The following is a 26,044-nucleotide window of genomic DNA, read 5'->3' on the forward strand; positions in this document are numbered from 1 at the left end:
CACTCAGGCATTTCTTCTTGGGAGAATATGGCCGACATATTGATACTGCTGTCATGAAGATTTTCTAGTGACAAATTTTAACTTTATAGTTTTACATGCTCGATTTTATGTTTCAATAACGTTTAAGTTTTTATAGTTTGATAGACGGTGTTAGTGTAAGTTTAAATTTTATTTATAAAATGGCAGCTGATCGTGAAATAGCTGCCGAAGACAGCATTAGAGTCGTATGCCGATTTCGGCCCCTCAATGATTCTGAAGAAAAGGCTGGGTCTAAATTTATTGTGAAATTTCCTTCGGGACCTGATGATAACTGTATTTCTATAGGGGTAAGTTTTTCATACATAAATTGGCATCTAAATCATCGCCCTAAATTAGATCTTGATGACTAATACAATATTACGGCTGGTGTTCACCTGCTGCGAAACTGCCTTTCTTTTTCATTCCGCTTGGTTGCTTATGATCGCAACAGTGAAAAATTTAACGAATCTCGACAGATTTTACGCAATATTATCGTGCAGATCCTTTTGTGTCAAAAATCAATAAAAATACTGTTTCGACCTTGACCTGAGAATTATTGAGATTTTTACCATTATGATATTATAATCATTGTTTACATTAACTAGTAAACAAATAGAATAATATTAATAAAATAAATCAATTGTTGACATTACTTCAATGTATAATAAGATATTAATTTTTGTTTTTACCATGATAATATTATTACACAAATTTCTATGGCTTTAATTTTTACTCTCAACTATAATGCTTCAATTTTTGATAGGGTAAAGTTTATCTGTTTGACAAAGTGTTTAAACCTAATGCAACTCAAGAGAAAGTATACAATGAGGCTGCTAAAAGTATTGTGTCAGATGTTCTTGCTGGTTACAATGGGACAATATTTGCCTATGGGCAAACTAGTTCAGGAAAAACACATACCATGGAGGGTGTCATAGGTATGAATTCTTTTTATTAGTAATAAAATATTACATATTTTAACACTTATATTTGGTTAAATCAGTTTCTTATTTGCTCCTACCATAATTTTAATATTTGACTTTTGAAAGGCTTAAGATTAAATTTTTATAAATCTTTGTCTGTTACTCCAAAGTAATAATGATATAATTATGAAATATCATTTTTATACTCATTTATAATATTAGTTTTTGTATGTATTTTTTATTGTGTAATAATTTGTGTATTTGTAGGTGATCCAGGGAAACAGGGAATCATACCTCGGATTGTTAATGATATATTCAATCATATCTATGCAATGGAAGAAAATCTAGAATTCCACATTAAAGTTTCATACTTTGAAATTTATATGGATAAAATTAGAGACTTATTAGACGGTAAGTAACTGGGTATATTTAATAAACCTGAGTTTATATACTTTATTTACAAAATTTTGGTTTTTTACAGTTTCAAAAGTAAATCTCAGTGTACATGAGGACAAAAATAGGGTCCCATTTGTTAAAGGTGCTACAGAAAGGTTTGTGTCAAGCCCAGAAGAAGTATTTGAAGTAATTGAAGAAGGAAAATCAAATAGGCACATAGCTGTTACAAGTATTTATCTTGTTTATATTTGTTTTATTTGTTTATTTTGCATCAACATAATTAATTTATAATTTTTTTTTAAAATAGACATGAATGAACACTCTTCAAGATCTCACTCAGTGTTCCTGATAAATGTGAAACAGGAAAATTTAGAAAATCAAAAGAAACTCTCTGGAAAGTTGTATCTTGTGGATTTAGCTGGATCTGAAAAGGTAAGGTTAAAATAATATTGGTTTTGAAAAATATTATTTTATTCCAAGTATTTGCTTTCATACTATAGTATTTAAATGTTACTGTTTAATACTGTGACTTTAAAATTATTTTAGTTTGTACACATTAAATGATTTACCTGTTTCCATATATTAATTTATTATTGAAAAATATGTCATACAAAAAAATTACTGACTACACTATTTTAAATTAATCCTCATACTAATTTAGGTGTCTAAAACTGGTGCAGAAGGAACAGTCCTCGATGAAGCAAAAAACATAAATAAGTCATTATCAGCACTAGGTAATGTAATATCTGCATTAGCTGACGGAAACAAATCACACATTCCCTACAGAGATTCAAAGCTGACTCGTATCCTACAAGAGTCACTTGGTGGTAATGCACGGACAACAATTGTAATTTGTTGCTCTCCAGCATCATTCAATGAAAGTGAGACAAAGAGTACACTGGACTTTGGTAAAAGGTATATATTTTTTTTTTTACTTTCATGTGTTTTAATAGGTATTTATGATTTTTAGTAACATTTTATTCGTTCTTTTTAGAGCCAAAACCGTTAAGAATGTTGTGTGTGTTAATGAGGAGCTTACAGCTGAAGAATGGAAACGTCGTTATGAGAGAGAGAAGGAAAAAGTGGCTAGACTTAAAGGAAAGGTAGTGTAGTGTTTTTTCAATTACATTCTTTTCATTCATTTTATCAATTACAAATCTGCATACCTTTAAAAAATAACAATATTATTGCTCTGAATATTCTTAATTTTTACGAATCACTCCATTGAAAAAGCAAATACCTACACTTATAAATAACTCTTCCTTCAGACTCTAATTTAACATATATCTAAGGAACTTGGCTTAGCATCGCTCGCCCTATACGGCTTGTAGTTTATAAGGGTGATTTATCACCTAATTTACTTAACTCATTGATAAAAATAACTTTTTTTACTACAAATGAAAGAAAAAAAATCAATACCTACTACATCAAAATTAATGGAGCAGCAGTTTATTTTTCGAGTAGGTAAGTTGGTCTTGAATAAAATCGACTACATGCTTCGGTTCAACAAATTTTACAAACAATTTTTTTTTAATATAAAAAGTTAATTAAAGTTAAAAATATTAAATTAGTAAATACGAAATCTTATTACGTGTACGACCGAGGCTCCTGCCGCCTGCTCCTTAGCTTAGGTACATAGATAGACCTCTGTAGGTTTCGGCGAGTGACTTCGGCCTGGTTTAACACATACCCCCTAGGAAAATATAATATCTTAATAAAAAATACAATAGTAGTCATCATTTTCTTACCTTCTTTTGTTTGGAGCAGGATCACTAAAGTTTTAGAGATTATTAAAAAAAACACTTGGTGGTATTGTTTGCGGATGACACTTCACTTATATTCAAAGTGAAACAAAGCCAAGTTTTATATGACGATGTAAATAATGCTCTATCTGACATCGTGTAGTGTTAGCGCCAATAACTTATTGTTAAATAGTCATAAAACCAAATATATTAAATTTACTGCGCCAAATGTCAAAAATGTAGATGCGAATAATTTATTAAATGGAGAGGTGGTAAAACCAGTGGAATCTGCTGTATTTCTTGGCATTACTCTTGATTCCAAATTGCAGTGGGGCCCCATATTGAAGGATTGGCGAATAGGCTTAGTTCTGCAGCATATGCAGTTAAGAAAATTAGACGGTTAACTGACATAGATACGGTGCGACTAGTATACTTTAGTTATTTTCATAGTATTATGTCCTATGGTATATTGTTATGGGGCAGTGCGGCCGATATTAATACCATCTTTGTGCCGCAGAACAGGGCTATTCGCGCGAGTTATAACCTAGGTCCTAAATAATCATTAAGAGAAAAATTTAAAGAAATAAACATTTTGACTGTTGCCTTTCAACACATTTTTGATATTGTTCTGTATGTACATAAGCACATTGAGGAATTTTCTAAACTGTGCGAAACTGTGACATTCATAATGTTAACACGAGGAACAAACATAAACTTGTTATGCCTATTACTCGGTTGGGTCGAGTTAGTAAGTCTTTTATTGGGCGATGTATATGCTTCTACAATATGATACCAGAAAATGTACAAAATAAATGTGTTACGAAATTTAAAAGAATTGTTAAGAAACGTTTGTATGGGAAAGGTTACTATAGCACAAACGATTTTCTTAATGGCACCACGGACTGGGAATAAAGCGAATACCCTTAGGCTCTTTAATTATAAATGTTTATTGTACGATATCATGTTTATTGTAATCCATATTTTTATATAAAAAAAAAGCCTGGTGAGTTTATTGCGCCCATTCTTCTCAGGTTTGAGGCAGTCTTTTGAATGGGTGGTAGTTTTTGACGTTCAATATTTTAATTTATATTTGAATTTATTGAAATTTTAAAATTGCGTGTTAACCTCTACACTATTTATTCCTTATCAATATGCGAACCTCCGGTTCTTGCGAAGAATATCACAGGGTATGCTTCTTACACTGGCACAAACTTGTGACTGAATTTGAAACTATGCCTTGCAAAGCTTCGGAAGAGACACAAGTTTGTGCTTTCACTCGCGAAAAGTCTACCTTTCTCATTTCCCCTCGATTGGGGATCACTCCTCTAACTGCCACAACTTATATTGGCATACTGGGCGTCAATATGAAGAGTGACGTTAAGTTCCGTGTTCACTTAGAAGAGAAGGCCAAATTGGCCTCTAAAAACCTTGGTCTACTTAGTTCACCTGCAACTATTTTAGTCGACCAAATATCGAGTACTGCTTTCACCTCTGGGCAGGCGCTCCCCTCTACCAGCGTCTTCCATTTGACCGCATTCAATAAAGTGCGCCTCGTATCAACGACCAAGTCAACCTCCAAACGACTTGATTCTTTGGTGTTCCGTGTTCACTTGGAAGAGAAGGCCAAATTGGCCTCTAAAAACCTTGGTCTACTTAGTCACCTGCAACTATTTTAGTCGACCAAATATCGAGTGCTGCTTTCACCTCTGGACAGGCGCTCCCCTCTACCAGCGTCTTCCATTTGACCGCATTCAATAAAGTGAGCCTCGTATCAACGACCAAGTCAACCTCCAAACGACTTGATTCTTTGGTGTTCCGTGTTCACTTGGAAGAGAAGGCCAAATTGGCCTCTACTTAGTCACCTGCAACTATTTTAGTCGACCAAATATCGAGTGCTGCTTTCACCTCTGGGCAGGCGCTCCCCTCTACCAGCGTCTTCCATTTGACCGCATTCAATAAAGTGCGCCTCGTATCAACGACCAAGTCAACCTCCAAACGACTTGATTCTTTGGTGTTCCGTGTTCGCTTGGAAGAGAAGGCCAAATTGGCCTCTAAAAACCTTGGTCTACTTAGTCACCTGCAACTATTTTAGTCGACCAGATATCGAGTGCTGCTTTCACCTCTGGACAGGCGCTCCCCTCTACCAGCATCTTCCATTTGACCGCATTCAATAAAGTGCGCCTCGTATCAACGATTTGATTCTTTGGTGTTCCGTGTAGATGTGGGTTTGCTTTACATCTTTGCCGCATATATCACGGGGAGTGCTCATAGGGGTTGTTCAGGTCGATACCAGCATCCGAATTCCGCCGATGAACATTACGTCGCCGCCAACAAAATACGGCCATGTTTTCCCCTACAAGAGAAAATATTATGCTCGTAAAGAATTTGAAGAGATACTAAACTTAGAATTATTGAACGTAATTATTATGAAATTAAAACTTACATTCAATAGTTTTTTATTCACTCAGTTCATCATTTTTAAATGAAGTATTTATTCCTAGGTTGAAAAATTGGAGGCAGAAGTTAACCGATGGAGGTCTGGGGAGACTGTGCGTCCTGAGGAACAGGTTAACCTGGTGGAAATTGATGCGGCCACACCAGTCACCTCTTTCATTGAAGAGAAACCACCAGTTGCTGTAAGCTGTATTACATATTTGGTTTTATAAAAGCACAACTTTTAGTTGCAGTGTATACATACTGATTGTCAAACTATATACACTTTATATTATTAATTGCCAGATATAATTTATGATTTTTAAGAGACAATATCAATTTTATTTTTAACAACATTTTGGGCAGGATGTCAGTTCAGTCCAGTGTTGTGAAATTTTGTTTGTTGCAATTTTTTGTACCGTACAGCCTGTACCTGTGGCGGTGTCAAGTGCAGTGGAAGATGCTGCTTTGCAAGTGAAATTGGAAGCCTTGTATCAGCAGCTGGATGACAAGGATGAGGAGATCAACCAGCATTCACAGCTTGTTGAGAAACTCAAGGAGCAGATGATGGAACAGGAGGAACTCATCGCTTGTACAAGGTACTTATATCTAAATATATTGTTGAAAACTTTTTTCTAGCAAAACTACAAAGTTTTATAAAACAAACTGTATTATTTACTAAATTAGAAAATATATTCATCTAGTGGACTTGTTGATGTGGTAATTGGTATTTTCATACAATTTTATATACAGCATGCACCTAAAATGGCAAGATTAAATACATGGGTAGAACTACTTAACCATAATCATAAAACAATAAATCTAAAACAAAAAAAAAAGTTGAGAGGTGTCAAGGGACACCCGAATGGAACGAAGTTCCTTTAGATTAATTAGTGAAGGAATTGTAATAAAATTTTATATAAATTAATTTTAAATTTTATTTTTTAAATTATTAATTAATAAATTAAATGAAATTTTAAATTATTAAATTATAATTATTTATATAATATATATATTATTTATATTAATTATTATAAGAAAATTATTAATATTATATTATATAATATTCATAATATTATTTTATAACATTTCTTATAATAATTAATATATATAATTATATCATAATTAAATTATTAATTTAATATTAAATATATTAATAATATTATTATTAATATAATAATAAAAAATATTATTATTATTTAATATCCATTTATAACAGACAGACAGAGAAACATGCGCACGCCGCACAGCTTACAATAGCTTACTATAGCAAAAAGTGTCGTGACAACTTTTCGTACGAATTTTTTCCGTCTAGCCCCCTTTCACAACGCGCGATAAGGAACTTCGTTCCAATAATTATTAATTAATTATAAAAAATTTTTTGTTTCACCCTTATGTGGGTGATACTCACCTATGAGTTGTGAACGGCTATGACCTGGTGTGGGACAAGTAGGTGTAAGTGCCAACACTTAAACGGTCTAACTAGATTACTTTCAGGTGGTATGATATTATGGAGTCTAACGAGGAGATATTGACTTCAATAGGTCAATTTTATTGAGGAGGTGGTAATTTAAAGAAACACAATTATTATCATCACTGTATTTTCACGTTCGCAAGAACTTCCACTTAGAATTCACAATAGCTGTATGTATCATTATGACCCCCCACATTCTTATATAATTTAATAAAATTTGTTACTTATTATGAATGTGAAGACAAATAAATATTATGTGGTTGATAAACGCCATGTTTTTTTATTGAGGCGGGATTTCGAGGCCCTGCAAGGTGACATGAACCGTATACAACAAGAGAACGAGGCTGCTAAGGAGGAAGTTAAGGAAGTCCTACAAGCACTAGAGGAGCTCGCTGTCAATTACGACCAGAAATCACAGGAGGTTGACAGCAAGAGCCGCGAGTGTGACCAACTTTCTGAAGAGTTGCAGACCAAGCAGGTAATGTGACTGAAATGTTTCTTTTCTTATAATAACTTATCTGATGTTTGACATATTATATCACATTTAAGTGAGTTATATTAAGTGAGTGTAGGAATTAGGTACACTAATATAGATATCATAGAAGTGATGAGAAAAAGAGTTGCTTTCTTCTGGGATAGACTCCGCAAATCTCAGAACTGCATTCTCCAAACGGTTTGTGATGGGATGCCTAGCAATATTTTTTCATATTGGCTATCTGTGCATAAAAACAAAAATACATAGTAAATAAATGACGGTGCCTGGACCAAGACGCCTGGGAAGAGCTTTATTAACCTTTCCAGATAGATTATATGTTTTGTGTGTATTTTACTTTTTATCTTTTTTTATATCTTTAGGTATAATAATAATAATAATAATATTGACACACTTTTTACACAAATTATCTTGCCCCAAGTTAAGCATCTATAGCCTGTGTTATGGGTTACAAGACAATGATAAATTTAATACAATATACTTACTTTAACATACATAAATTCATATAAACATACATAAATACATTTAAACATCCATGACTCGGAAACAAACATCCACATTCATCATATAAATGCTTGCACCTACTGGGATTCGAACCCGGGACCTCTAGCTTAGTAGGTAGGATCGCTAACCACTCGGCTATACAGGTATATAATGTATTAGAATATTAGTACTTATTTGTTTCATAATATGTATACTGGGTAATTTTGCCTTTAATAAAAACTTATTATTATTATTATAGAATTTGATTAAGTAAATATTTGATTGGCTGGATTGGCTATATAAATTTATAGATCTTAATGTGAATAGGAATGTTATGACTCTGGTGCTGCAAGATAATGTGAGTGGAGGTGATCAATAAAAGAGATTTAACGTTTTTAATTATTTTGAATTTTGTAACTGTCAACCCCCTTATTCATAATAGTCTGCTAACTTAAAGCATTGCTAATTCTCACTCTGTCATCTTCTATTGACCTAAGTCAGAATGAGAAAAAACACTCCTAGCGGCTGTTTTAAGTTGTTAGCGGACCATTATTCATAATAGTCTGCTAACTTAAAGCATTGCTAATTCTCACTCTGTCATCTTCTATTGACCTAAGTCAGAATGAGAAAAAACACTCCTAGCGGCTGTTTTAAGTTGTTAGCGGACCATTATTCATAATAGTCTGCTAACTTAAAGCATTGCTAATTCTCACTCTGTCATCTTCTATTGACCTAAGTCAGAATGAGAAAAAACACTCCTAGCGGCTGTTTTAAGTTGTTAGCGGACCATTATTCATAATAGTCTGCTAACTTAAAGTATTGCTAATTCTCACTCTGTCATCTTCTATTGACCTAAGTCAGAATGAGAAAAAACACTCCTTGCGGCTGTTTTAAGTTGTTAGCGGACCATTATTCATAATAGTCTGCTAACTTAAAGTATTGCTAATTCTCACTCTGTCATCTTCTATTGACCTAAGTCAGAATGAGAAAAAACACTCCTAGCGGCTGTTTTAAGTTGTTAGCGGACCATTATGAATAAGGGGGTAAGTATTTCCGCAGTAGTTATGGTAAGGACGCACGTCAATCAAACTCGCTAGTCGGTCGCACACTGATTTATTGGTAATAGGGGTGGGAACCCCGCGCCCACATACATAATATTTAGTTGCGCATTCGCAACTGCCTATATTCGTTCATTTTAAAAGTTCTTTATTCAAGTGAAAATAATATAAAAAAGTACATTACTTGACACAGACAAAGAAATAACAATCTTAAATTTAATACATTTCAACGGCGACAGTGCCTTATAGAAACGATGTGCTCAATGAGTATGTTTTAACATCGGACATATACTTAAAATAAATATATATATAAATAAATATTAACACTTGTTTACTAAAATATTCAAAACGTTAGCTTAGTATTAAGCAACCATTAATTTATTACTGATGGCACAGGTAATAAATTAATCCCAATATTTAATTGAAGGTAGGTTGAAAATAAAATATTATATTTTATTTTCAACCTACCTATAACGCATATTTTATTATCCTCATCATACTGCCTATAACTTGTTTCTTGAAAATTCGCTAATGTGTCTGTGTATATACATTACATGATCAATATGATCTATTGCATATCTGCATGGGGTGGAGCAGCCTCCTCACACCTTATTGAGGTAGAAAGAGCGCAAAGAGCTATCATAAAGGTGATGCTCGGTAAACCTCGTAGATTCTCTACCGAGGAACTATACAAAATCACTGAACTTCTTACGGTACGTCAGCTGTATATAGACAGAAGCGTAACACGTTACCATCGGATGCACCGAATCCCACCACTGGACAGTACTCCCCGACGTCGACCTGTAATACACATTCCCCGAACAAAAAGTTCATTTGCACAACGCCAATATAACTATTTGGGACGATATCTTTTCAAAAATATTAATACAAAACTTAAAATTATGCATTGTAATATATATGAACTTAGACATAAACTTAAGAACATGTTAAGAAACCTTAATTACGAAGCTACTGAAAATCTTATTCGATAACCACTAATTAAACCAGGTATAGCACTTGAAAAATAAAAAGCTAAACACATACTCACACACACAAACACACACACACACACACACACACACACACACATACACACACAAACACACAATACACGCCCTAAATTATATATAAAATAGTTTCTGTGATCATAATTTGTTGCATAACTTCCATTGTTAGACCTTAAAATATGTTGATGTTTGTTATTTGACATTTTACAATACACAACTGGGAAGAGACTGACCCCCATGTCACGGGCTGTCCTAGTTTGGGGGTCGAGGGTAATTTTAAGCAAAATTGTATTTTTTCTTTGCAACAAATAAAGATTTATTATTATAATAATAAATTGAGGGATAACAGTTACAGTGTTAAAAAATGTATCAATCTTGGAATACCACAGGTGGTGGGGCGGGGAACTTTCAATATTCGTGGGATCATTTTTTACATTTATTTTTTTCTCATAATTATGTTCAATCATGGTTACTGATGAACCAGTTTTATTTTTGGCAATTTAAAAAAAATGTAGTATATGTCATACAACATTTGCAAGGTGTGGTGCAAACAATAATCCATGTTTCTACTTGTGTAAGTTAAAGAAATAAAAGAAGTTGAAAAAAAAACTAAAAAACACGCTTTGGTTGAAAAGATAATGGTTAAAATTTTAAATTAACATCAATTTCTGCATTATCGATGATTATTGAAAAATATATAAATCAACAAAAATCTCATTATACAAATTGAAAAATGGAATAAGTTTATCAAATTAATGAATTGTCATCGGTCCTCGATAAATCTACGAAGTTTGAACGAAATATGGCCGTTTGAAGTGGGTCAAAATCGCGCGAGTCGGTTACAAACAAACATACACACAGGTGAAGCTAATAAAAACTATGTAATAAAGTACAGTAAATCATAAAACAACCTTGAGAGTTATGAGTGCAGTAGATGAACCTACACAATACACGCAATCAATCTTAGATCATTTATGACGTCTAGATAGATTATGACAGCTGTAAAAGTCGAAAAAAAATAGCTTAGGGTTAGGCTAACCTCTTTTGAGCAATACACGCACACTAACACAAAATCATACGTAGCTTGTCACGCACACTAAAGTATTAAACCTAGTTTTTTTGTATTGGTTGTCTTGCTACTGACTACTTACTAGAGACTCTATCTAGACGTATGACTTATCTTAGCAATGAATAAGTTAAATTAAAGGCATTATTATATCTTGATATAAAATAAAACAGAGTGCCCTCACAACTGCCACTGCTGAGCTGCAGCAGCTCCGTGACCTGTCCGCCCACCAACGTAAGCGTATCGCGGAACTGCTCACCAATCTGCTGCGAGACCTGTCCGAGATCGGCGCGGCGGTTGGCGGCTCCGAGCTGGACTTCAAGCTGAACGTGGACACCGTCGGAAAGCTGGAGGAGGAGTTCACGGTGGCCAGGCTTCACATCAGCAAGATGAAGAGCGAGGTCAAGAACATTGTGCAGCGCTGCCACTCCCTGGAGACAGCTAATATCGACGCAAATCAGAAGGTCAGTACTTACTGCAACAGCATAAATTCAAATATTTTTATTTAAAATAGGATGTGACATCACTTACGCCTGAGAAGAACGGGCGCAACAAACACAGCGGGCTTTTTTTTTCATCAAAAAATATGTTTACAAAGAAACATTGTACAATTAAACTTATTATTTAATAGCGTGAGGGCGGTCGCTCGATACACAATTTGTGGTATCTTTAAGAAAGTCATTTATGTAATAGTAACCTTTACCACACAAACGTTTTTTTACAATTCACTTGAACATTTTCTGGGATCCTGTTGTAAAAGCATATACATCGCCCCACAAAAGAATTGCTAACTCGACTTAGCCGAGTAGTAGGCATTATAAGCTTATGTCTGTTCCTAGTGTTAACATTATGGTTATGACAATTTCTAGTAAATTCACTTATGTGCCTATGAACATACGTTAATTACATAATCAAGATTATATTGAGAAGCAACAGTCAAGATGTTTTCTTTGAATTTTGCTCTCAATGATTCCTTAGTACCTAGGTGGCCTAAATAGCGCGAATAGCCCTCTTCTGCAGCACAAATATTGTATTAATATCGGCAGCGATGCCTCTTATATGATACTTGTGATGCAATACATTATTAACACTTTCAACATGCCAATTCCGATGAGGAATGGATTTGTTCATTACTTAGTAGTAATAGATAAATGAAAGATATGAATCAATAAAATTTCATAATTTATAACGCTACAGTGGGCACAATTGGCACTATTACTAACTGTAAATTATGTATTACTCTTTCATAATTACTCAATTATCATTCATTTTAATATCTTAAAGTATTATTTGAATGTATTTTTGACTTAAACGTAAACTTGTTTATAAATAATTAAAGGTGTGAAGTGATAACTATGTTAGTTATATATCGGAACATCATCGCCCGCGCCCAACAACCTTTTAACTTAGATGGATGAATTATAAACAGTTTATTATTTTTACGTGATATACCTCACTTCTAAGTATACAAATTTGTGTTATTTAAATTTGTAATCAAAATTTATGAACGATGCGGGACTCGAACACGTTACCTCTCGGGCTCTTACCAACTGAGAGTTGAAGAAGACATAGGCAAAATTTATGATCCTTTTTTCCTTACGCCGCTTCTTCTCTCTCATAGCGCCATTTGTTTCCCAAGCGGTAGTAGTATCTCGTATTTAAGAAATGAGATCAAAAAGAATTCTAAAGGAACCAATTTTGTGAAAATTAATGCCTTTTCATGTCAGAATCCGAGAGGTCGCGGGTTCATATACATTGGTTACAAATTGAATTTGGATGATATAATATGTCAACATATTGTGTCTCGCGTGTTGTCAGATCGAGGAGTACGAGCGGTCCCTGGGCGAGTGCCGGCTGCTGATCTCGCAGCATGAAGCTCGCTGTGCGTCGCTGGCCGAGTCCATGCGTGAGGCGGAGAACAAGAAGCGGCAGCTGGAGGAGGCGGCGGACGCTCTGCGCGAGGAGTGTGCTCGCTTGCAGGTACACCATCTCTTCAATTGTATATTTGAGGGTATGCGTAAAAAATACGGACTTACTACCCGGTAACATCTCTGAAACTGACGTCGATGACGTCGCATCGTTTTTATTACGGTATGCAAAACAAGCATCATTAGGATATTATTATTATTAATAAATAAACAACCATTTATTTTTTCAGTACTATAGATTGATAATATAAAGGTGTTGTGTTGTTATTCTGATTATCATTATTGTAATGATGGAAACGATGACAGAATATGGGTTAAGTACAAAGAGTATTTATTTCTCTATTATATGTTTTAATAGTACCCTTTTAATACCATAGAACAATAGATACTGCAGAAGTATCTACAACAAAAATCAAAATTTAACAATGAAAACCTCAAAAACAAAGCAGTCATAACACGAAAATGTCATGACATGTAACGATAATGGAAAAGCAAAGAGAGGGGTCTTCACGTTCCAGCAAGGTCTAGAGATAATGTGGCTCAGTATTTTAATGCGTTTCCCATCTCTCTGTCATAAAATTTTGCAATAATGCCGCCATCTCCATATATTACCATAGTTTTACAATAAACATACTAGCATATAAACAAAACAATGCATGAAAGAGAGAAGAATATGTCCGAAGGAGATAAAGCAAGACTGAGGAGGTAAGCGAATGTAGTGTTACTGTAACCGATTTTGATTGACAAAACGTAAAAAGTCAGCCGTGCTTGACGTTAGCTCCTTCAAGACCACACAATAATAAGCGAGAGTGAGAGATAATTCTTATATATGATAAACATACAATATAGATTTAGTTTTCTAAATTTAAACATTTGAGGAAATGAAACCGCATATTTCCAGACAATGTTTACTCGCACTTTGGACAAAGGCCAAACTCATTGTGAGATAGTTTTCAATTTCGACCACTGCCAGGTCGACAAACGCAAATTGCCATTAATTAACACGTGGCGACCTACTACACTGTCGTCGCCCTTGCGATTGTCACTTTCAAGATAAACGCGTTATTATTTTTACAACTTTGGAATTTATCTCAAAATACGGTAGTCATGTACAAAAGTATCGAAACCGAAATTAATTACTCTTTATCAATTATTCATATAAAAAATGAAACAAAAGGGTGTAATGAAAACACATTTTAGAATAAAATACACAATTTATTCAAATAAAAATTTATAACAATACCAAATTTCAATAAAGTATGCAATTCTGGCTGTTTGTCTGTTTGGCGTGCGTTTGTAAGGTATGTCTGTCAGGGTGCGGGCATAATGCAAAAACTGCCGAATAGATTTAAATCACATTTTTAATGATTATTTACACGTGGTCAGGAATACATTATAACGCTAGATGCAGACATATTATTTTTGTTAATTATAGCGACCACGGACGACGTCGCGGGTAGCCTAGTTCTAAAGTAAAACATTAATGATTTTCTCATTGGAATTATTTGTATGACGTATTTTTCTGTGGCGTCATGCTGCTGACATTGATATAGTTTGCTCAAAAGAGAGCTGTTCGTGCTATACATCAGCTTGGTTATAAACAGTCACTCCAAAGAAAAATTTAAAGAAATAAATGATTATGACTGTTCAATGTTAGTAAATTTATGAAATTTTTTAATATACGTTGACAAAAATCTGTCACCTTTTTGCTCTTAATAATGCTAAAAATAAGGGATTGCTTGTAATTAATTGTAGTAGGCTTTAAAGTTACATAAAAGCTTTAAGGGTAAATGTATACACGTTTATAATAAAGTCCCAGCCATTGTTCAGGCATTATCTAAAAAAAAATTAAATGTTTTATTAAAAACTAGGGGGACCTGGGACTAGATTATGATTATTTTAAAGCAATAGCAATGACATTACAATAACAAATTTCATTAAAGAGAGCGCAAAAAATTTTTTTTTTCAATTATTTGTCGTTAATACCAATATTAGCTTCGGTTCAAAATATCTTCGCCCTGGTAAATTTTAAGTGGGATTTTTCACATAATAACCAATTATAGAGTAATGTGTGGCATTTTGTGGATTTTAATAATTTTGAATATTACCCAATTCTTCTTAGACATAAATTTAAACTACATAAGATTAGTGAGTTGACACCTGACAGTTGACTAAGACGCATAGGGCCGTTGACTGTCTTTACAGGACGCGCCGGTTCTATTACCAGTAATGTGTTTTTGATTTATATATACGTTTATGTCTTCACTTCCGGCGAAATATCTTGAGAAGTTTAAAGGTTGTCTGTAAATTTGACCTAACTACTACGGTGGTCGACTGACTATGAGCTAACGACAAATTTTTACACCTAGAGACTAATTCGCTTGGTGTCCGTTTGGATGTGCAATCTATTTGGTGGCAACACTAAATTTTATAGAGGTGTATGGTGTCTTACTCACTCGACTGCCAGTTCGGCTGCTAGTGACGCTTCCATCTTATTGCAACACGTGTGTATTGTTGTGTTGAATAATTTCGATATAGAGAGGTTTATTATTAAAATTCAAAGTACACCAATAATTTAGGAGAATTTCTCATCAGTTTATTCCGATATAATGATAATGAAACCATACCACATGTAATAACACCATATATAATAATGAAACGCTAAGGCTAAATAAGGATGAACCCATCACATTATTTTTCCTCTTGAATTTCTTTTCTATTTAGTAGCTTGGGGACACAAAGGTGGCGCGACTGGTTGCGCAGCCATGGCGTCCTGTTGAAATATAGTTCTTGTAAAACTGATTTTTATTACAAGTTGAGTGATGCGGTTTGTCAGTGATCGTAATTTTTTTTATCAAAACAAGTTGGATGTTCGGCTGATGGTAGTTGATATGTTCTGCTCATTCCAATTCAGTGGAGCTCGGGATTCTCGAAAGACCCAAAAATTATGAGCGGCATTACAACTGCGCTTGTCACCTTGAGACATAAGATGTCAAGTCTCATTTGCCCAGTAGTTTCACTAGCTACGGCGCTCTTCAGACCGAAACACAGTACTGCTTCACGGCAGAAATAGGCGGTGTTGTGGTAGATTATGGGAATCTAGCCGGCATCCTGTGCAAAGGAGCCCCCCAGTAGTGAATTAATATTAGTCGTCCGCGGGCGGCAGGCGGCGGAGCGCGTGCAGCTGGCCGCGGCCGAGCAGCGCGCCGACACGCAGGTGCGCGCGGCGCTGGAGGCCCAGCTGGAGCAGCTGCGCTCCTCACACGCCACGCAGCTGTCGGCGCTGCGAGACGAGCTGGCGGCCGCGCTGCGCCAGCACCAGGACCTCAAGGAGTGAGCACACCCCGCTTTATTGTAGCACCGCCGACACGCAGGTGCGCGCGGCGCTGGAGGCCCAGCTGGAGCAGCTGCGCTCCTCACACGCCACGCAGCTGTCGGCGCTGCGAGACGAGCTGGCGGCCGCGCTGCGCCAGCACCAGGACCTCAAGGAGTGAGCACACCCCGCGTTATTGTAGCACCGCCGCACACATGCTTGCAACGCCAGAGGAAACAGCTGCGTTTAAGGAAGGTGTACGCGCTTTTTTTGATGGTACTGCAACAAGGAGTTCTTTCTTCGCATATAAGAACTCATTGTTCTATGGTTGGCCGTCAAGCATATTGAATATTATTTTAAAAATTTAAAATATTGACGCGGATGAGAAGACAATCGAACAAGACAGAATAGATATGATGAGAAATGAAAATGGTCAACCTTTAGTCTAATATTTAATATTCATAATTAATTTATTTGATAGAAAGTGAATGTAGAAGTACCAGAGATATAACATTGTTTGATTCTGGTATAACGACGAAAATGCCGGCAACGCTCCTGTGATTCCTCTGGTGTTGCAAAAGATTGTGGGCGGCGGTGATCACTTAACAACAGGTGACCCGTCCGCTCGTTTGTCCTCCTATTCCATAAAAAAAAAAACGATCCCGCGTGTGAGAGAGGATACACGCGCTACAGAACCCATGTCGTATCTTCCCGGAAACAACGCACAAGGAAGCCAGATGGATTTATAATAATAAAGATTATCAAACATAGTCCGCTCAGGCATTACTACACCACGGAATATATTATGTTTTCCTAATTGTTTGCCTTTTTCTACAGTCCACCAGCATGTCTCTCAGGCAATATATGACGCTGATAATATTCTTGGATTGGAGGCTGTTATAAACTAACTTTGGCAGCTTCTCCTTTTTGAATGGATGGCTCTACACTGGACTCGAGATGTAGTATATAGGGTTCTAACCATATCGCGATTAAATCTACATAGGGGATTCTCATTGAGTTCATGGATGTATGATTTTTGAGAAATAATGTATGTCAGTATGTAAATGTTAAATTATCCTCGAGACTTTACTGTGAAAATGAATACAAGGCTAGATTTATTAGTACACTCGATTAATCTTCCATGTTGATGCCTATTTTTTACCACAAGCCAGTCTAAATCCATATTATAATGATGTAAACCAGATGATTTTATTAGCCTGGCCAGTGGACTGCACATCAAGTTTTGTTTATGAATTAAAAGAAAAAATTCATAATTTTAAAAACAATCGTCAATATTTAATACATTTTAATAGATTTTTCAATAAAGAAGAAGGGTGAACGCAAAATTTCTGTCACGTTATAAGATTTGAAAAGTTATGAAACATATTTTTTCCAATTATCCTAATGTGTCTCCTTTCTCAACAGTTCATACCAAGAGTTGACTCTGGCCCGGCAGCAGTTGCAGGATGACTACGAGAAGTTGAAGCGCGAAGAAGCGGACAAGTCGGCAAAGCTGAAGGAACTCATGTTAGTGTCACGATCTCCACGGCGTCACCTAGACAAGGCCGAGAAGGAGGCCGCCAACCAAATGTTATTCAAAGAGGAACTGCGTCACATTATCGAACCCAAGAGAGACAGGGTATTCGGTTACAACATGGATCTTGATATCGAAAAGGCTGTGAGAGAGGAGAAGTCGCTCTCGGCAATCCCCAAACCTCGCCACTCCTGCAACATCCACCCTCTCCAGCTGCATCTTCTAATTTCCGTTACCATGATCCTACTCACACACCGATACCCCCAGATTGTTGTTTTGGTTTAAGCTTTATTCTGCTTAAAATATAAGACATGGATATCTTAAGGCACCGCAATTGATTGCTCAAAATGTATGGTTCAATTTAATATTTTTAAACTTATGACGCATACTGTAAAGATACTGTAAATATCAATACTGTCATTGCTAAACTTTTGCCAAACTATTCCTTTTAATCAATGACGTTCTATATATATATAAGGACATATCAGACTGAAAGCGTAACGGCAAAAGTGTGCTTAAAGTCAATGTAAGCACACTTTTCTCTTTAGTCATGTGTTAACTGCCGAATCGAACCTTAAATTAATAAATGGCGCACATTGTTGCTTATTGACCAAGAATATTTTAAACAACTGGAGCAAATGCAGCAATGTATAGATATAGCAGTCGAAGCTTATTATGGTGTCATTTGTGGCGTGTTACATATTTTGGCTCTTGTTTCTATAGAATATAAATATGACGTAATTTATATAGAATGTCATTACTTTTAATTCAAACAATCAAGGTTAGTGAGTGTTTTACAGAGTGGTATATTATCAGAGTAAATATCTACATGTTGTTTTTGCATCTCTATATATATTGCAGTGCATAATATATCCATGTCTTATAATGTATCTCAACCCAATTGTTCTCTAAACTTAGGGCAATAACACAAATTAGTTTAATAGTATTTAATTATTGGACAATTGGTTCCGAGATAGTAGAGTGAGATTACATACAAGTATTATTCCAAATAATTAAAATAATTCCTTTTTTTTATGCATTTAACTAGCTTCGATTTTGAAGTTCCAGTCTTGAATCTAGTCAATATTGATACGTGATGAAGTTCGATTAAGAAATGCTTATTAAGTAGGTTGTTTGTAGCATGTTAATAGTTGTGTGTGTTATATAAGAGCATGTTAATGTTTAGGGTAAGACTAACGGCCGTTCCCAATATTCAGTCTTTGACTTTTCTGTCCCAATCAACTTTCGACTGTAACTCACCTTACCCGTGCACACTGTCTATCAATGGCATGAGCTTACCAGCTATATAAAGTTTGTATAGAAATTGCAATTTACGTGTCCCAATATAAGGCGATAAGAATGACTTATCGAGTATATTGGGACAGCTTCAGATTATTGACAGCTAATTACTGTAGAAGGTAGTAATTTATCTCTATCTGTACATAGTATATTGGGAACAGCTGAATGAACTATTTAGGAAATTACATATTCAAATGAGTATTAGTTTTTTTTAATGTTGTTGCCTTACTTAATAAACTTTTCAGTAATATGCCTGCCTTGTCAAGGTTTCTGTTATATATGGGCAATGCTGTAAAAAAAAGAAACATTTATTTTAGTATCAAATACTCACATAGATTATATTTAATATTTTTGATGTAGGTGTGTATAGAGAGCTCGAGTAAAATATTTTTCATATGATATTTTTGTATCACCTCAGAGTTTCAACTCTAAATGAGTTTGTGACTTTACTGTCTTCATTTCTTGCTCGAATATTTGATCCCTTTCGGGCAGATGATAAAATTATTTATTTAAATAATATAATCACATAAATATATATTAATTATCTATTAGTAATGCACTGTAGTTCCTCTTGAATCATTCCTCTTGCATTTATCTTGTTTGTGCTTGAAGCGACACGGTTCTATCATTCCATATCCATTGCATTTATTTGTTCCTTGTGTCCACTTCACTTCCTTAGTATTTGCACTCGATGCCGAAGAGTGATTGTTGTCTCCAATACCTTGTCAACTTGTACAAATCTGTGACTCGGTTGTTTTTTAAGTATATGACGAAGATTCTACACATAAAACTCTCGAATCTTAGATACTGTCGCTGGTATGCAATAGAACTAAACTATTCTGTGGTTCAGTGTATACATATATAGTGTATGTAAGTCTAGTGCAAGGTTCTGTATTGCGTCGCTTTTTATATTTTTGTTATCATTTAATTCCGCACGTATCCCATTCATATTCATTCTGCCGGGGGTTGGCAAGTGTCGCAACTCGCACAATCGGCCTCAGATCGATCAATACGTGACGTAATATGGATGGGTGCGTGCCGGAAGACATTTCGCAGCGCAGGTAATTCCATTACGAACAGTTAACATTGTACACGCATATTGAAATTGTTTATTGGATCTAAATTCAAATACATGATCAATTGCAGATTTATTTAAAATTGAATATGCTGATAACTTAGGCATATTTTGTCTGTACTAAACTACTGTATGAGGATCACAACAGACCACAAACCTCGGGTTCTCACAGACTCTTGGAGTGTACTGTGACCATATTCTTGCATCACAGAATTTATCATTAACAACTTTTGGACAATGTCTACATAATAATCAGCTATTCTTTTCGAGATAGACATCGGCGACCATTACATAATGACTCCATAGGCACAGTTTACATACTAATTAATTAGCTTAACTTAGATACACTGAATTAATAATTATTATATAAATGTTTGACTATTTATCAATTTCTATTTAATTTTACCTATTACTAGCTGTTGGTTCAGGATTGCCATAGCTGGTTTGGCCATTAATCTTGTAATGACAACAAAACTGTAGTGGTGACCAATGAGAGAGCTGCTGTTTATAGCGTAGATGTCCGGGCAGGTAGAAAGGAACGTAGTGGCTATCCCGTTTAGAACAGCAAGTAAGGTATGTGTAATTGAGGTGCTTGACTATGATTATGATGTTATCAGACAAAGTGTGGAGCGTCGCGAGCAGGCCCGCGCAGACCTCAAGGGACTGGAAGACACTGTGGCTAAGGAGCTGCAGACATTGCACAACCTGCGGAAGTTGTTCGTCCAGGACTTGCAGGTAACATTTAACTTAACTTAACTATCGAAACATAAAAAGTGATTTTCAATATAATCATTAAAAAAAATCGTTTGTTAAATTTGTTCTTTTCACTGATCAGTCATGAAATTTCATGTGATTGACATCACCTTAGGTAAGAGTCATGACGACTATCATAGCATAACAGAATAAAAATGTTCAACTAGCAATCTATTAATATATTGGTGTATAAATATTTTAAATCCTGTGTTTTCAAATGACTCCTAATATTATCCATTATTCCGGAGTTTAAAAATGTTGATACGATATCGTTTTATGCAATTTAAAGGCAAGGATAAAGAAATCGACCAACTCCGAGGAGGGTGCCGAGGAAGAGGGCGGTTCCCTCGCGCAAAAACAGAAGATCTCATTCCTGGAGAACAACCTGGAGCAGCTGACGAAGGTGCACAAGCAGCTGGTGCGGGACAACGCCGACCTGCGCTGCGAGCTGCCCAAGCTGGAGAAGAGACTGCGCGCCACCATGGAGCGGGTCAAGGCACTGGAGATGGCGCTCAAGGTACCTTAAAGATGTCCACTAGTGGAGACACCCCTGCCTCATAAGAGCTAGAGAGCTGCGAGACCGCAAGTATATTGCGATGTTGTGTTCAGTACATCCAGTAATCGAATCCGCTCGCGTTTAAATAATAATCGTCTAAAGTCTAAACAATATTTCAAATTAGTGGGGGCCATATATAAATCGGTTGAATAGAGCCCAGTCTAATATGGGATGAAAGACTAGCTAAACACTTTAACAGCTTGCTTTAAATACTGCGCGATATGCTACACGAGTGATGAGCTACCACCGCGGCGACAGCGCGGCGCTATGCCGTATATACACGAATAATTATGACCTATTCTCCCAATTATATTTTATTCCTTAAGTTTGTTCCACTCACATCAACCCTTTCATCCAACTAACTAACAATAAGTGCAGAAACTAGGCACGATCCCGCTTATCATCGCGTGTCTCCTGCCCGGGTATGCATGCCTGGTTAAGCATATGCAGGGGGTCTGTACCAATTGTGGTTGCTGAGGAATAACACTTTTTCAAACGGTATTAATAGAGAATATAGACCCTTTTACAACTTAAAGGGTTTTTAGACCAGTGGCTGTTTCAATATGGTTTTGTATGTCTCTTCAATATGGTAAAGGCAGTAAACACTTCCGATAAAGATACAGTTATAACGTATTATAACATTACATATTTTTTTTTTCTCTGGATACAGGAGGCTAAGGAGGGCGCGATGCGTGACCGCAAGAGATACCAGTTCGAAGTGGACCGCATCAAGGAAGCAGTGCGCGCTAAGAACCTGGCCCGGCGCGGAGTACAGGCACAGATCGGTCAGTACCCGCTCATTACTACATGCAACCTGACTTATGATAGCTGTCATCCTTTATCACATAAAAACCTAATAACCAATGCTTACTAGAAACAATTGTTTTTTAATGTCATATTAGTATTACTCATATTAGGATACAATTCGCGCGCGCTCGAACGGACAGCTGCTTACTCGTTTTGCTCCGCCATTTTATTCTAAATACCACGATATAAGTTATATTTCGAAGTTGAATCCGGTTTAAAGTGTGTGTATTAAAATCTTTAAAGGTAAAATAATAGTGTACACATATTGTGATTAAACTTAAAAACTGTAAGTTGTCCCTAATAATAACCATAATAATACATTACTGTGCTGAGTCATTGCATAAAATGCGTAAGCGACACGATATACACGGCGCTTAAGCCTTTTTAACAGTTTTAATTAATTTAAAATTTTGAAATACTATTTTTTTTTTCATATTACTTTTTAATTTTGCTCTGTTTGTGTTAGTTTGTTAATTGTTCTCTATTTGCACCTATATTTGGGGTGTCACTTAAATAGTTATATCTGTATTAGTTATTAAGGCATCGTATTGGTGTTCACCCTGTTGGAGCAATAAATAAATAAAATAAATATTACATCATACTTATTTTTCAAGAATGGCAAAAGAAAACTACAATTTTATGCAGAAGAGTATTTATTAGGAAGATTATAAAAATCCACAGCTGGAATTTTAGACAAAAACCACCCCAATGAACATTTAGCAATTTAGCAGGATTTCACTCGTTCATTCATCATCAGCCGAAAGACGTCCACTGCTGGACCAAGACCTCCTCCCAAAGATTTCCATGACGATCCTGCGCTGCACTTATCCAACGCATTCCGGAGATCTAGACCAGATCGTCGGTCCATCTTGTGGGGGGCTGAACAACACTGCGTCTTCCGGTAGCAGGATACTGCTTACTAAACAAATAATACCATACTACAATATTTTGCTGTAAAAATAATATAATAATGTTACAGCGAAACCGATCCGCGCGGGAGGCGGCCATATTGTGGGCAGCGGCGGCGTGGTGCGACCGGCGCCTGCGCAGGACATCAAGCGAAAATCCATCATCGTGGGAGCGCGTGGTGAGTGAACACACGTGTAACACGGCTTATCCAATTTATAATGCGAATCTCACTTAAATATGGGATGTGTGACTCTCTATGAGCTCCTGATATCTCTCTCAGCTCTGATGCAAGTGCTATTTATAAAATACGAATAATGCTATTATTCCAGGATAGTAATTCAGGTGTCCCACGGCTATAATAATAATAATCTTTATTTGTATTTGAATAAGGTCAGTTTTACAATCGGTCTTATTTTATTTAGATTACGTTTCTCTTATTCTACCTACAAGGCATGCAAATATATGTAGTATAAACTTTTATTTTATATAAAATTTAACCTAACCATTATGTATTACAAACTAAGCAAAGCCACATGAGATAGGGGAAGTACCCTAAATATTGTAGTAGTGTTTTTACTGATTTTTTAATTTTCTTTTCAGATGAGAGTTGAAGAAACAGCTGTGGTCATAGAGATTCTAAGAGAAATTTCATAGATGTATTTTGAAATAAGGTGGCAAAAATAGTTCTTGCAAAAATATAATATTCTACTTACGTATTTATCGAGAGCCTAATTATTAAGTGAGATTGGCTTGAAATAACAAAAAAAAAATAATGTAGTTCTCGTAATGCTTCTTCGATTTGTATAATGTTAACGTTACTAAGTGCACATGTTTACAAATTATTGCTTGTTGCGAGTTCATACTAGAACTAGGTGTTCAAACACGCTGCCGACCGATCATTCAATGACAAATCAATAATTCCACAGGCAAGTTGCCAAAGAAAATGTTTGTTGTCTTTAAAACAAGTTTTTATGTTTAAACAACGTTTGTTTTATGAAATGACTAGTATTATTATTAGATTGAATCGCCTCTGTGCTAAATGAACTGTTAGCAGTGTCTTCTACGAAGATATGTAGTGGATGTGACATGGAGACAGTTACCGAACGGAGACGACGATGATCAATTTACATATCTTCATACAAGATACCTATATATTTATACATCACTGCACGGACTGCTGGAGTCCGTGAGCTCGTGTGCTGCCGCACAAAGAAAATAGAAAATTATAAAAAATATATAAAAAAAATATTTTGGTTATCGTCGATGTTTGTGGTGGCAAATGTACCCGGAGTGTATCTTCAATGTGTAGAACTAGTGTAAGCTTCTTTAATATATATTTTTATATGTTGTGATAAGCGCTGTTGTGCCACCGTGCATATATAGTCGGCGACCGCTCCAGTGACGTCACGGCCGTGTTTAAACACAATAACTGCACTTCATCCACCCAGTAGTCTTTAGTCTTTGTCTGTGTTATTAATAAACGCGAAGTAATTCCACGTTTAAAACTTTTTGTCTCTATCATACCTTTGTCACTACAGACTTACATGACAGGGACAACAATTTTAAATTTGGAGTAACTTTACACCGCGTTAATTAATAAGACGGTTTGAGTTTATATCGCATAAGTATTTCTTCCAGCACACGTTCGATCCGACAGCGCACTACTCATGCTGTTAAAAGTTGTTTCCATTTGCATGTCGGATACAATTTCTCTCTCCCAGCCACATGTCACTTGTAACACGAGAGACATAATGTGCTGCGGTGGTACCAGGCATACTCATCCAGCTTAAACCAAATGACATTATACTGTGACAAGTTGTGTGGACATCATTTCCATCCACCTTCCACCACAAAATAATAGGATCCAGCTACTTTTTCCTTTTATATTATTTCTTGACACAGGCAGACACTTACTTTATTAAGGCCATGATCTCTAAATATAACAGTCGTTTTTTCAGCTGGATTCAGCAAATAAGCCGAGTGAATATGTGTATAAACTGGTGGGGGGGGTATGGTTTGCTGTATTTTACAATTCATCAACTGTGTAATATTAGTGGAGGGCGTATGCACCTAGGCGACTTGCTGCCGCTAGCAAGTTCTCAGCTTGTAGGTACAGTTTGCGCCGTAAATACCTGACAGATAGGTGGGCGATTTTTATATTCGCGGAGAATATGAAAATCTCTTTCAACTAATCGAACTTTGATAGGTTAAGGACTGATGTCCTGTTTATGAGAGTGACGGAACGAGAAAATGTTGCACCCAATGATAATAGGTAACTGGTCTCTTCTTGTAATCGAGCCTATACACATTACAGAATGATCAAATAAATGACCGCAGTTTGAATACGTATTCATAACAGTTTTCTGTGCACCAACTTCTGGATTAACGTGTGCTTCTAACACAAAGCCTTAATATATACTACATTTTTAATCTATGTATTATTGTAATATATAAACCCATAGTTTTTTTTATTATCTGTCTATCTTCTGTTTTGTCTGACACATCTCAATTACATAGCCGTGTGACCCTGAGGTCAGGAGGACAGCTCCTGACCTCAGGGTCAGGTAAGTATCAGTACTTAGATGGATTGTCTCATATGCCAGCAATAATTTCTCCGGCATTTATACCATTTAAAACGGGACGGAGCAGTACGAACGATGCCTAGGTGTGACGGCTGTCTGTACAGCATACACAGGAGTGACGTCACACACACGCCTAGCGGTCGCCGCGCCACGCTTGTGAGCTGTGATGTAGTGAACAATGTATTTTCGTGTCTCACA

At 35.9% G+C, this 26,044-nt stretch overlaps 1 protein-coding gene across 1 annotated transcript; it reads left to right on the forward strand.

The window, feature by feature from the left end:
* LOC126970594 (kinesin heavy chain) lies at positions 1 to 25,786 on the forward strand. Its single transcript, XM_050816592.1, has 19 exons — positions 1 to 326; positions 782 to 953; positions 1,206 to 1,349; positions 1,420 to 1,563; positions 1,642 to 1,766; positions 1,996 to 2,249; positions 2,329 to 2,437; positions 5,578 to 5,712; positions 5,936 to 6,108; positions 7,272 to 7,461; positions 11,264 to 11,554; positions 12,909 to 13,070; positions 16,185 to 16,351; positions 17,757 to 17,858; positions 20,857 to 20,974; positions 21,282 to 21,509; positions 22,219 to 22,333; positions 23,335 to 23,442; positions 23,865 to 25,786. Exons 1-19 carry the CDS (start codon positions 180 to 182, stop codon positions 23,873 to 23,875), a joined length of 2,895 nt encoding a protein of 964 aa, XP_050672549.1. The 5' UTR covers positions 1 to 179; the 3' UTR covers positions 23,876 to 25,786.
* Positions 25,787 to 26,044: the final 258 nt, after the last annotated feature.

Source organism: Leptidea sinapis, chromosome 21 (assembly GCF_905404315.1).
Source record: "Leptidea sinapis chromosome 21, ilLepSina1.1, whole genome shotgun sequence".
Taxonomy (NCBI): Eukaryota; Metazoa; Arthropoda; class Insecta; order Lepidoptera; family Pieridae; genus Leptidea; species Leptidea sinapis.